General features: G+C 40.6%; 1 protein-coding gene and 1 long non-coding RNA gene across 7 annotated transcripts in view; one reads left to right on the top strand and one right to left on the bottom strand.

Moving 5' to 3' along the window:
• LDHD (lactate dehydrogenase D) overlaps positions 1-12517 on the top strand; it is a 100304-nt gene that overhangs the window by 42678 nt on the left and 45109 nt on the right. For all 4 annotated transcript variants that reach the window (XM_075577074.1, XM_075577075.1, XM_075577076.1 and 1 more), the window contains 4 exons: positions 3418-3512; positions 3612-3753; positions 4993-5134; positions 6960-7119. In XM_075577074.1, coding sequence (XP_075433189.1) covers positions 3418-3512; positions 3612-3753; positions 4993-5134; positions 6960-7119 — 539 coding nt within the window. The remainder of the gene's footprint in view (positions 1-3417; positions 3513-3611; positions 3754-4992; positions 5135-6959; positions 7120-12517) is intronic.
• LOC142470129 (uncharacterized) overlaps positions 4442-12517 on the bottom strand; it is a 57615-nt gene continuing 49539 nt past the window's right edge. For 2 of the 3 annotated variants that reach the window (XR_012789175.1, XR_012789174.1), the window contains exons 2-3: positions 7606-7726; positions 4442-6172 (exon numbers count right to left, since the gene is read on the bottom strand). This is a non-coding gene — a long non-coding RNA (uncharacterized LOC142470129). Of the gene's footprint in view, positions 6173-7605; positions 7727-9102; positions 9320-12517 lie in introns of those variants that run through there. The other variant, XR_012789173.1, reaches the window with a different exon arrangement.

The raw sequence follows: 12517 nt of genomic DNA, 5'->3' as shown, positions 1-12517 counted from the left end.
AAAGAAAAATTGGATTTTACCCCCGGAGTGGGCAAAGGAGTATACGACGCACTGTCAGGTTCACTCTCTGACTCAATTTCTGATATCACATGATATTTGTTGCTAGACAAACTTGCCTCGATGTTGGATGCTGTTGCTATCTGTGCGTCATATAATTCTTTAGCTCTTTTTTGTTTAAGATACTGACTCGTATCATGTTGGGGCAATACCCTTTGTGGTTGGGGGATGGGCACTGGAATGGGTATAAGAGGTAATTGATGTGGTTTCCTTGTCCTATTATTATTATTGTTAGAAGTAGGATTGCTCTTCTCAATCCTACTTCGCTTGGTCCCCACATAAGGATTACTATTCCGCTGTTCCAGTTGTTTAATCTGTTCATCCTTAGTTTTTCTATTCCAGGTCCTCTGACGGCCAGTATCATAATCGTTCTTATCTCTGAAGAACTTACTCTGTTTGGTGCCCACTATTTCTAGTTCAATCTGGTCTAGTCGTTTTTTAACCGTGGGCTCCAAATCCAGAAGTTCTCTATTATTTAGATACGGGTCAAGTTTAATTTTAAGTTCTTCAATTTCATTGTCTAGTTGAATCAGTGTTTTCTTACGCTGATGTATAAGCATTTTCATCAACGAAAAAGAACACTGATCAAGGGTATCATTCCACTCTTTCATGAATGATATATTTTGTGTATCCACGGTTGGTACTTTTTGGACTCTTAGTCCTCGTGGGATTCGGTGGTTCTCTAAGTATTTACTGAGGGTTGTAACCTCCCACCATTGTCTGCTTTCTGCAACTAGAGTCTTTTCTAATTGTGTCAAAATTGGCTGAAATCCAGCCACTTTTGGTTCAACTTCAAGAACCGTATGGGGGTCATTAAATATAAGATCTACATTGATATTCCTCCGTGTACGTGCTTGAAATAATGTGCTCATGATTAAATGTGTTAAATAACTAGTGTGATAAACCTACGATAATATAATCTTGTATAATTGAAGCTGCTACACCTGTGCTGGAAAAACAGTGACTAGGAAAAAAGAATGGTGTAAATAGCGCTAACAATAGAAGTGAAGTGAATAATACACAATATAAACACAATGTGATACGTAACTAAATATAGGACGGCTGCCAGGAAAAAACCTAACCCAAACACAGTTAGTGAAAACACAGAGATGACAATACAGACCGGCGCCTCAAATGTCCAAAATGATGCTGAGTCCAAAGAATTACTGCAGTGTCCAATGACGGTGATCCGGTGGTTAGACAGCAGACTCCACAGCAGCAATCGTGGTATTATGCAGGGAAGATAAAGAGAGAAATCATAGCGTGACACTGCATATGAAAAACATATAACTCACACATACAAGACTTACACCACTAACAACACTGAGAGAAAGGCTGACAATAAAACAGAGATATTTATTAGAACAATAACTAAAAAGGATAATGAACTCAGGAGCAGGTCTAGGATCCGGTGTGTTAAAACCGGAATCCTACTTACAGCAATTCCAAAATGTTCAAGCAGTTTGATCAAGAGGTGCAGTCCGGTTTCAGCTTTGCTCAGGCGCGTGTTGCTTCTGCAATGGCCGCCGGCACTTTCTCTGCTCACTCTCGGGCTTGGCGTCCCTGCAGGCCAACCCTCGCGAGATTTTTCGTCTGCGCTGACGTCACTCGCTGGGTGGAGCTGTTCGCCGCCGCTTGCTCCTCGCTGCACGTCTCTGCTGCCTACTAGAACTGGGAATGGATGCTGGGGTCTGCTCCTCTCTGCATCTATAGGTAATGGCTTCAGTAGCCGTGATTGACAGTTACTGCCTTTGATAATGTGATTTCTCTGCACCAGTAATGTATTTTACTTTATCCACATACTTGTCATGATATTTTGTGTCCAGATTAGTGGCACGGAAGAGCCTTGTGGGCATCACGACTGCATTAGATGTTCATGTCTGGAGGACCCTAGTAAAATACTACAATTTATTTAAAGATATCAATACTGTAAAGAGAATGTATGTGGGACAGTAAGCGGATGTGGATAGAAAAAAGTTCAGAAATAGTTTGTTAGAGACAATTGGGAGCAAAGGGGGTGTGGGCTGTTGAAAGTAAACTTAGTATTCAATGAAGGGCTGGGGAATCAGAAATTAAGGGGCTTATGCAGAGAAGAACGTTGTGAAAACGGCAGGAAAATAGCCACAGAATTGGAGTAAGTTATGGGCGTATGCTGAAAGCTGCGTTACCTCTTTTTTCTGATGAGATTCAAAATTGCCAAGTTTTTCTGGCTACATTGAACTCGCTATAATATAGGGCAGAATGGCGAGTTGCAGTGCATCTATGCTACCTGCATACCACCCTATTTTAACATGGCGAATTTACCAATCTCGCCACGTGTTTGGCAATTTTTAAAGTAAAGAAACCTGCTGTGGCGAATTTTATGAATCTCTCCATGTTCTCTGCAGGACAAGCTTCTCTGGTGCGTATTTTCGCCAAAAGATGGCGCTATTTCCCTTCTCTATCCTCTCTGCATAAGCCCCTAAGAAAGATATGTGATTGCTAAAGATAACCAGATTTACTAAGTGGTGCTATGCGCTGAAAGATGGTCCTTTGAAGTGAATGGGTTATAAGGTGTATTGCAGCACTAGAAGGGGCCATGTGCCATATCTCTGCTTAGTAAATATGGGCCAAGACCTTGGTAAAGGGCAGGATTCTGTTGACATGATGTGGAATTTTGTGGTGGTGTAGGTGGAGAAGAGCTGCAGTTGTGGAATTGGTTAAAACCAGAGACAGAACATGAAACACAGACAGAGCTCAGTGCACATCCAGTGAAACCTATACACGGTACAGTGCCTAAATATATATGTATAAATATCTATTAAATAAAATGGTCTTTTAGTTTAACATTTTGACCAAAGTGTTGTAAGCCCCTGAGCCACTACACGGCAGACCACATCTCAAGGGTCCCTAACACTAATATAAATTCTTAATAACCTGTGCATTACCAGGAACAATGATTTATAATAAATCTGTCAAAATTAGTTGCATAGTTCTAAGTCTGATTGAAGCTTTTATTAACCTGTACATTACCAGGAAAAGCACTCTGTATTAGATTTGTCACAATCATACTGCAAGCAAGCAATGTGGAATTGGATAAGATACAGTTGTGGATAGAGAACACACTTGGTGTGGAAGATAATAGCGGGTGGATATTGGAACTCTTGATGCAGTCTGGAAAGAGATATGGGGGTGTTGTTTACTTAGCACAATAATATTATTTGGACTAAAAATGGTAGGTAGGGCAATCTCCTAGATTTGCAATGCCATTATGGGTGTGTTTGATTACCTTTACATATATTCGATAGAGGATTAGGGGTCATTTATGCCCTAAAATTCTCTGTTACTGATTGGCTACTAAACTTCTTGATATCTTCCTAGTTTATAGATGCTTTGAGAGCGGTGGTGGGTGAGTCGAACATTTCTACTACAATGGCTGTGCGGGAGCACCACGGGAGAGATGAATCATTACACAGGTAGAATGGCTCTGATAAGTATTCAATATAAAATACAATACATAATGATATTGTCAGCCCTGAATTGTTTTCTTAGCCTGTTTCTCTTCCTTTTGGTAGCTGTTGGCCACCTGATGTGGTTGTTTGGCCACAGGACGTTGAACAAGTCAGCAAGATGGCAGCGATGTGCAGCACTAATAATGTGCCGATTATTCCTTTCGGTACTGGAACAGGCCTGGAAGGAGGAGTCAGTGCAATAAGGGTACATGTTCTTTGTATTAAATATCCATGGTTGGTTCCATTGAACAAGGCTAGTCATGGTGAAACCGCTTCCCTGTGTTGGAGAAGATTATAATCGGATTAATTTAAATGGAGCTGATCTTCTCAAGTGCTGGGTAGTGGCATCAAATCATATTGAATAGGGGCCTCAGTATCAGACACTCAAATTGTCTATAAGAGTCTCGTTTCCCATTAAAACTATCTTGAATTACAGAACTCCAACTCATAAGTGCTGGTAGCCCAGTTGGACTTTTGTGTAGATATTTGAGGGTTCAGGGTCCCTCTCTTGTCCTTGCTTTCGTCCCATTGCATAGACTTGTTTCTCGTTACAGTGCTGCCTATACATTATACTTTTTTTTAAGTGAAACTTCTTTGGTGGCACCTACAGGGTTTTGATGGGAAAAATCTCGTTTCTTGTATCGAAAATGCAGAACGTCATGGTCTGGTGATGTTCGCACGTGCACAGAAGCGACCGCCGGATTCTGCCAATTCGCAGAAGCGGCCGCCGTACTCTGCACATGTGCAGAATGGCTGCCAGACTCCGCACATGCGCAGAACAGGCCGCCAGACATCGTGCATGCGCCCCCCACACACACCACTGTTACTAGAGGAGTTCCAAGTGAGTATAAATATAGAAGCGCAAATAGCAAAAGTTTTAGAAATGTATCATTTATAATTTAAAAAAAGGCAGAAATGGAAAACATGGAAGGTGTGTACACATATAACACATGAATTGTATATAGATTAATATAATATAGTAACTGTAATGATTATTAAAAAAAACAGGGGGTGTGTGCCGAGCTTGGTCAAACTTCTTTGCGTTTTGTTACTTAAATTGTGTTTTGATTTTTATGATTTACATTGAATGAAAGACTTTTGAGAGTAACAGCATTTAGATACTTTAAAATCCAAAATTTATGTATCTTACTTTAGTTATCATAAGTCAATTATATCATGTATTGCAAGTGATGGTATGGTAATTTCAACACAAAATAAATAAAATAAATTATACTCTCAAATGTCGTTCATTGAATTAAAAACATCACCATCGAAAATACAATTTCTGTGACAAAACACAAAGAACTTTCACTTACAATGCTCGTGCTCGGCAAACACAACTTCTTTCTCAGTGAGGATCTCTGGCCACAGATTATTTATTTTGTCTTCAATTTTACATTAACTTAGTCAAGAGAAAGTAATTTTATTTCCCATCTTCTGGCAGGGTGGAGTCTGCTTCAATATGACACGAATGGACAGAATCCTAAATTTGAACACTGACGATTTTTTTGTTACTGTTGAACCTGGAGTTACACGCAAATCTCTAAACAGTTATCTGAGAGACAGCGGACTCTGGTTTCCAGTTGGTAAGAGCTGAATAATGATCTGTAGCATAAACATTTACAGTTTATCTCTCTATCCAGCATCTAAAGTGCTATTTATCAGATGTAAAAAGGAGTTAAGAAAGAAATGGTGACCATACACTGGTATTGCGGTGATCAGCATGGGCTTGGACAGTTTATCACTGGATGCGTTAGCCTGCACCATGGGCAGTGTGGGTAGGAGGAAATACATAGGAACTACACAACCTGTTATCATTTTTTTTTACAAAATCAGAATGAAGAAGTCCCTGGGAACTATTTCTTTCTCCGATGGCCGCCTAGTTGCCAAAATATTTACCTTTTCATTTGCCAGTAATTCCTGTCCTATTGGGAAAATCAAAATGGCTGCCATCCATGCCTCACTCCCGGTAAATAGGAATCTGCAATATCATCAGTGCATGACTTGGCAGGTTCTCATTGGATGACCCGCATGGTCATTTTTTATTTTACTTATATTTACCGAGCACATAAAAAAGGTTAATATCTTGGGAACTAGGGCGCCTCCAAAGCTAGAAACAGCACAGCTCAGCACTGGGAGACCCCAAAATTGAGATTTTTAAAAAATACATTTAATTTAAGTTGCAAAAACTCCACTGACTAATGATCACAGAAGCAAAAAGAACAAGATTTGGTGCTGTGAATGTATGCTTCTTGGCAGAATACAACATCTACATAACGTAAAATCTGCATTATTCCCACATTTTCCAACAAATTCTGGCTTGGGCTCTGACAAAACGGACAGTTTTCCGTTTTCATATATACGGTTTTATGTATGGAACAATTATTACTGCTATTTAAAGTACTTTTATTATGAAACAACCAATATAGGTGTAGCACAGCAATAACTACAAGGTACAAAGGTTTATTCGGTGATTGACGTTTCGGTTTTTCACAAGTCCGCTGAGTACCGCTCCTTCTTTTACGTCTGATTTATCGGGGTTTCCACTTCACCGCAATGCCGCTGCGGCTGTGCACCGGTGATAAGAATCTCTTTCACATGAGTGCATCACCTTGTGAACCATCCTAGGAAATGGTACAGGTAAAAAACAAACGTAAATGGAGGGAGATTCATTTTAATATATATAACACATATGTATCTAGTTCAACTGTTTTATAACATAGATACATATTTGCATATGTTTTATATAATCAAAAGAATAAAAAGCAGTTAACATTACACCTTGTTCCAATAGCTACAGTATATTGGGTATACAGTAGATGAATATACAGTAGCTATTGCATTCGGTTGTAAAAGTTGCATTCTGTTATTGTTTGTTGGGCGTTTAATATAAAACACTTAATTATCTCACCATCCTTAACACAACCCTGAGGTTCCCAACTCCAGTCCCCAAGGAACAATAACCGTGCAAGTTTTAAGGATACCCCTTCTTGAGCACAGGTGGTTCAGCCAAAAAGATTGGGCCACCTGTGCTAATGAGAAGACAGCCTTAAAACCTGCACTGTTGGAGGTCCTTGATGACTGGAGTTGGGAACCTCTGATTTAAGCTATATTATTTCGCTGGGTTTCACTTATGGCTTCTTAATGTAGGAAACCCTGAACCTGGTCCCACTGGCTAATATTAATGAGGGGTGGTTGAGTGGATTCCTAGATGCCCCCAGAAAGCCTCCACCTTATCACTGAACGATAAATACAAAGAGTATTGAATTCCAACTCGTAGGAGAAAATGATAATGTTAGAACAATGCTGTGCCGACTCATTCCTACAAATCTGTATTACACTATACGTAGTCGAGAGAAAAATTTATAAAGCAAATGTGGACTAAAACTGGGGTATTTTCTTGTATCTTAGACCCAGGTGCTGATGCCTCGCTCTGCGGTATGGCAGCAACCAGTGCCTCGGGCACCAATGCAGTACGATATGGCACCATGCAGGACAATGTGATTAACCTAGAAGTGGTCCTGCCTGATGGAAGGATACTGAACACAGCAGGAAAAGATCGCAGATTCAGGTAACATGGTTCTTACACTCAAAGGAAGCTATGGGGGAATATCTGTACATATTAGCGGGCCCCCAGCACGGTAAAGAATGGGCATGTAACATTGCATTGAAAGCAAAACTATCAATTGCCTCTCGGCTCACCAAAGCTGCACACCACAGAACTTTGTGGGGCACAAAGCAAAGTATTTGTTGACATGACTTTGGCAACCAGAGGGGTGACTGACAGCTGTTCTTCTGATGCAGTTCTGCGGGCAGTCTCTCCACCACCATTTTTGGAAGCCTGAACAAATATATTAAAATATTCTGTTACTTACTAAGGTTAACTTTTATGTAATTATTAATCATATAACATGCATTTTGAGGGCGTGCATCCATGCCATCAAGGAGCATTGACATGTGATGAGGCAGCTCCATGGACCTTTTATATAATCCTTCAGATACTCTGTCCAAAAATCAATAAATTCAGCATTAAAAATTCCGTAAGTATTCACAACACCTTCAGGGATGCCTCCAAAGAACAACATTTTCTCGATTCCTGCATAAGGGAGGTTTGCCTGCTGTAGACCCAGACATTGGTGGATCCTCGTTCTGGTCCTCCCACGTCTTTAGACGTAGATCTGGAGAAAGTTAAAGAAATGGGAGTTACTATAAAGAATATCAGAAGCTCGTTCCAAAACTAAAAACTACATAAGGCGGTGATGAACTCCGGGTCTATATCCCCTCCCTTACACTGTTCTCCAGTCGTGGGAGCACATACACATACACAACTTGAGCTGCTCCTGGGGCCTTGACTGAGACATGCAGCTTAAGTAACAAGTATTTGATACCAACTAGTGGAGTGTCTTGTGTGGTGGGTGGTTAGCTGGGAACTGAGACTTGGAGGGGTGTCAAGAGGGGCGGGAGATGAACTATGTGTTCGTGCCACTTGCCAGGTGCCAGACAGATCATCTTAGTCTGTCTGATTGTAGACTAGCTATCAGCAACAGCAAACCTAGTATAGCATTAGAAGCATATATATAACAAATAATAATAACATGTATAATAGTAATGCCAGTTTTAGTGGGTTGAAGAAACGTTGTGAGAGTAGACGTGGAGGCACGGCAAGAAGAGGTGGACATAGTTTTGATCACCATCATTGTCGTAGTGGTGGTGGCAGTGATGGTTAATCGGGTAAAGTTAAATCAGTGATAGGTGGTGCTGCTGGTGTGCATACCACTCACAGCAAGTATAAGCGGTAGGACAATGACAATGCACCAAATCCCAATCTACAGTCCATCTCCCTCCACCCCCCGCCCCCCAGTAGACAATGAACCTCCAGTTAAGATAAAAGGGGAACAGGAAGTTCAAATCAGCCTAGGGCCACGGCCACTAGTACTAGTAGTACTTCTGAAACTAAAATTACTAATGTGGGTGAACATAATATTGAGAATATTAATTAAATAGTTCTAGGAAAAAGCCTGGCCCACTGACACAAGCGCCAGCGCCAGCCACTGCTCTGCCTGTTACTGCTGCTAAGCCCACCTGGAAAAGGCAGATCATTCTGGTCACATTCAAAAACATTCATGAATGCCGAACAATCTCTGGCATTGATAGCATGAGACTTTGAAAAGATGTTAAAACTGTCAGACGAAGGAGTCACTGGGATTTGATGACTGAGGAGCAGTGGGGTGTACTTTATGCAGGTTCATCCATGCAAATATCACTTGTTATGATGAATGAGGAGGAATTTTCTGATGATGAGGATGTTGCTGATGTTGTGCTGGGAAAGACTGTGGTTTAAGTGGTGGGGGTGGGGGGGTGATTATTAATTTGTTAATCTTTCAGATGTAAGTGATGATACTTTGATTGTTGTTAAAGATTGTGAAGTCAGATTTAATCACAAGTAAAGTGAAAACTCCAAGCAGTAATAATAACCTTGTAAATGCATTATTTAATAAACAACATAACCAAACTATATTATAATCATAAACATGACATACATTGATGTTATTACCTTCCTCCTCATCAGCATCAACACTCTCTTTTACACCGACATCATCATGATCACTAGTACCGTTGACCAATTGTGGTTCTTGTTGTGATGATGATGTTGTTGACCCAATGCCAACACCCCCGCCAACAGAAGCACAAAATCAACGAGCACAATTACATTCACAACGTTCAGAACCACGAGTTACATTTGCCATTGGCCGTGCTTTCAAAGGAAGAGCTAAAAAGATCAGACTACAGCTACATGTAGTTTATATCGAACAGTTGTGAAAGGGGTAGGCTCGGTACCCAGCTTGGTATCTGTGAATTAAGAGGTCACATGACCCGCGACCACCATACAAAGAGGCAGGCAATGTTAGATAGTCAGTGGAGGGAAGACAAAGAGGGGGTGGGGGTGGAGGGGGGGGGGGCATGCAGTGTCATGTCACAGGTGGAGATGAAGACAATAAGTTATCATCGTCAGTACTGCAGACACACACCACCAACACAATCAACACTTATCAGTGTATACCCTTGAGTAATAAGTATAAAAGGAATAAGTCAAAATCTTTGTGGCTAAATAAACAGGTAAGGGAGGAAATGGAAAAGAAGAGGCAGGCGTCTAGATTCTTGAACTCAGAAGGGACGGAGGCATTGTATCAGAATTATAAGGAATGTAACGAATTGCAAAAGGGCAATCAAATTAGCAACAATGGATAATGAAAAAAGGATTGCAATAGAAAGTAAGATCAACCCTAAAAAGTTCTTTAAGTACCTTTTAATAACAAAAAAATCAGAAAATAAAATATAGGGCCCTTTCAGTTTGAGATGGGCAGGCAGATTATTGGAGATAAGGGAAAAGCAGAGGTATTAAACAAATTCTTTGCCTCTGTGTTTACCAGGGAAGGATCAATTTCCATAGTAGAATAGTCAATTGCAAGAGGAAATTAGTGTACAAAATAAGGCAAATTGGACTCAGTAAAAATATATGCACCTGGATTGAAAACCGGCTGAAGGATAGACAACAGAGAGTTGTCATAAATTGAACTTTTTCAGGTTGGGCTAAAGTTGTGAGTGGAGTGCCTCAGGCATCGGTACTGGGACCCCTGCTTTTTAACTTGTTTATTAATGACCTTGAGGTTGGCATAGAGATCAAAGTCTTCATCTTTGCTGATGATACTAAATTGTGTAAGGTAGTAGAATCAAAGCAGGATGTAATTTCTCTCCAGAAGGACTTTGAGAGACTGGAAACGTGGGCAGGTAAATGGCAGATGGAGGTTTAATAGAGATTAATCTAAGGTTATGCATTTGGGAAGCAAGAATAAACAGGCGACTTACAAGTTAAATGGGGATACATTGGGGGAATCCTTGGGAGTGCTTGTAGACAGCAGGCTTATGCCCAAAGTCATGCAGTAGCTGCAAAAACAAACAAGATCTTATCTTGCATTAAACGTGCAATGGATGGAAGGGAAGTAAACATAAAGCATTAGTAAGACCACACCTTGAATATGGAGTACAATTGACCAAATGAATAAAGGGGATGGACAATCTAACTTATGAGGAGAGGCTAGCTAAATTAGATTTATTTGCATTAGAAAAGAGGCGTCTAAGAGGGGATATGACAACTATATATAAATATATCTGGGAACAGTACAAGGAGCTTTCAAAAGAACTGTTCATCCCAAGGGCAGTACAAAGGACTCGGGGTCACCCCATAAGGTTGGAGGAAAGGAGATTTCACTAGCAACAAAAGAAAGGGTTCTTTCAGTAAGGGCAGTTAAAATGTGGAATTCATTACCCATGGAGACTGTGATGGCAGATACAATAGATATGTTCAAAAAAAGGTTGGACATTTTTTTTAGAAAGGAACGGTATACAGGGATATACCAAATAAGTATACATGGGAAGAATGTTGATCCAGGGATTAATCCGATTGCCAATTCTTGGAGTCAGGAGGGAATTTATTTTTTCCTCTTATGAGATATCATTGGATGGTATAACACTGGGGTTTTTGTTTGCCTTCCTCTGGATCAATATACTGTAAGTAGGGATATAGGATAAAGTATCTGTCTAAATTTAGCATAGGTTGAACTTGATGGACGCACGTCTTTTTTCAATTTCATCTACTATGTAACCCTCATTATTGTCTCATGTTTATGATGATGATAATGCAATTGATGATGAGGAGGATTTAGATAGTCTTTGTGTAACGGATAATAATCAAAAGCGATGAAGGTGATTGTGTGGGTGCTAGTGCTCTGCCGCGCAGCAGCAGTTTGCAAAGCAGACAAATGATGTTAGTGCCACTGCTCCTAGTAGTACAAGCAGCCTGATATGCAGCACCCCAATGCGACATCAGCTGCAGCCACCCACAGTTCGGAATGTTTGGAAAGATGAACAAATTCTGCCTGTCCAGTGAAATAGCTCTGTGCTGAATGGCGATTTACCTAAAATGCTTGATACAGACTTGTTGCAGTTCTAATCTGTTGAATCTCAGGGGTTCGGACAGCTTATGCAAAGTGCAGAACCACGTTGGTCCATCCCAAGCAGATCCTAACACTCTAACAAGGAGCTTCCCAAACTGTACAGAAAAGTTGTTGCCTCTGTGGTTGTGGCCCTTGCATAGTTGGAGGGAAATATGGCACACCTCACTACTTATGTTGAGTATTAGTCATGGAGGTAGTGACTACCTGACCGTTATTAGCCAATGGGTGAGCTTTAATATTGTTCCACAACAAAAGGCAGTGAGAACAAAAAAGACAGTCAACGTCTGCAGCAGCAAAACGTCTTGTAGACATGCTACTTTGTGTATGCAGAGTTTTGAAGAAAAGGCTCACACAGCTTCTAATGTGTCATCAACATTACAGAATGTCATGCTGTTCAATACAGCAGCGGTGAACTCCCAGGGCACTGGAAGTTGGATTTGTGACTGGGGATAATGGTTCCAACTTTGTTGAAGCACAGAAACAAGGGAACATGACGCACATTCCTTGTTTTGCACACGTACTCAATTTAATAGTCACTCGTTTCCTAACTCAGTGTAGGGATGTGCAGACCATTTTGTAAGTTGACCAAAAAATATGTGGCACACTTTAGTTCATTGTACACAACCCACAATGCTCTAACTAGGCTGCAGGAGCAAAACAACCTGCACGAAAGTCACATCTGATGAGAGAGCTGTGTAAGGTGGTGAGGCCCTTTGAGGAAGTCACTGCTCTTGTGTGCTGTGATGAAGCTGCATAAGCCAGGTCATCCCTCTAATTTTTCTCCTTGAAAAAAACATGAATTGATATGCAGCATAACATTAATGATGAGGGTAATATTGATTATGATGGTGACAATGGTTGATAAATTGTTTGAATGTCTGCTATATGACCCCTGTGTTGTCAGTATGAAATGGAGAAATAAATACCTTCAGGCTACACTGTTAGACCCTCGCA

This window comes from Ascaphus truei, chromosome 19 (assembly GCF_040206685.1).
Source record: "Ascaphus truei isolate aAscTru1 chromosome 19, aAscTru1.hap1, whole genome shotgun sequence".
NCBI classification, from domain to species: domain Eukaryota; kingdom Metazoa; phylum Chordata; class Amphibia; order Anura; family Ascaphidae; genus Ascaphus; species Ascaphus truei.
Note: the sequence above shows the minus strand (reverse complement) of the source record. Positions and strands in the feature narration are given on the sequence as shown.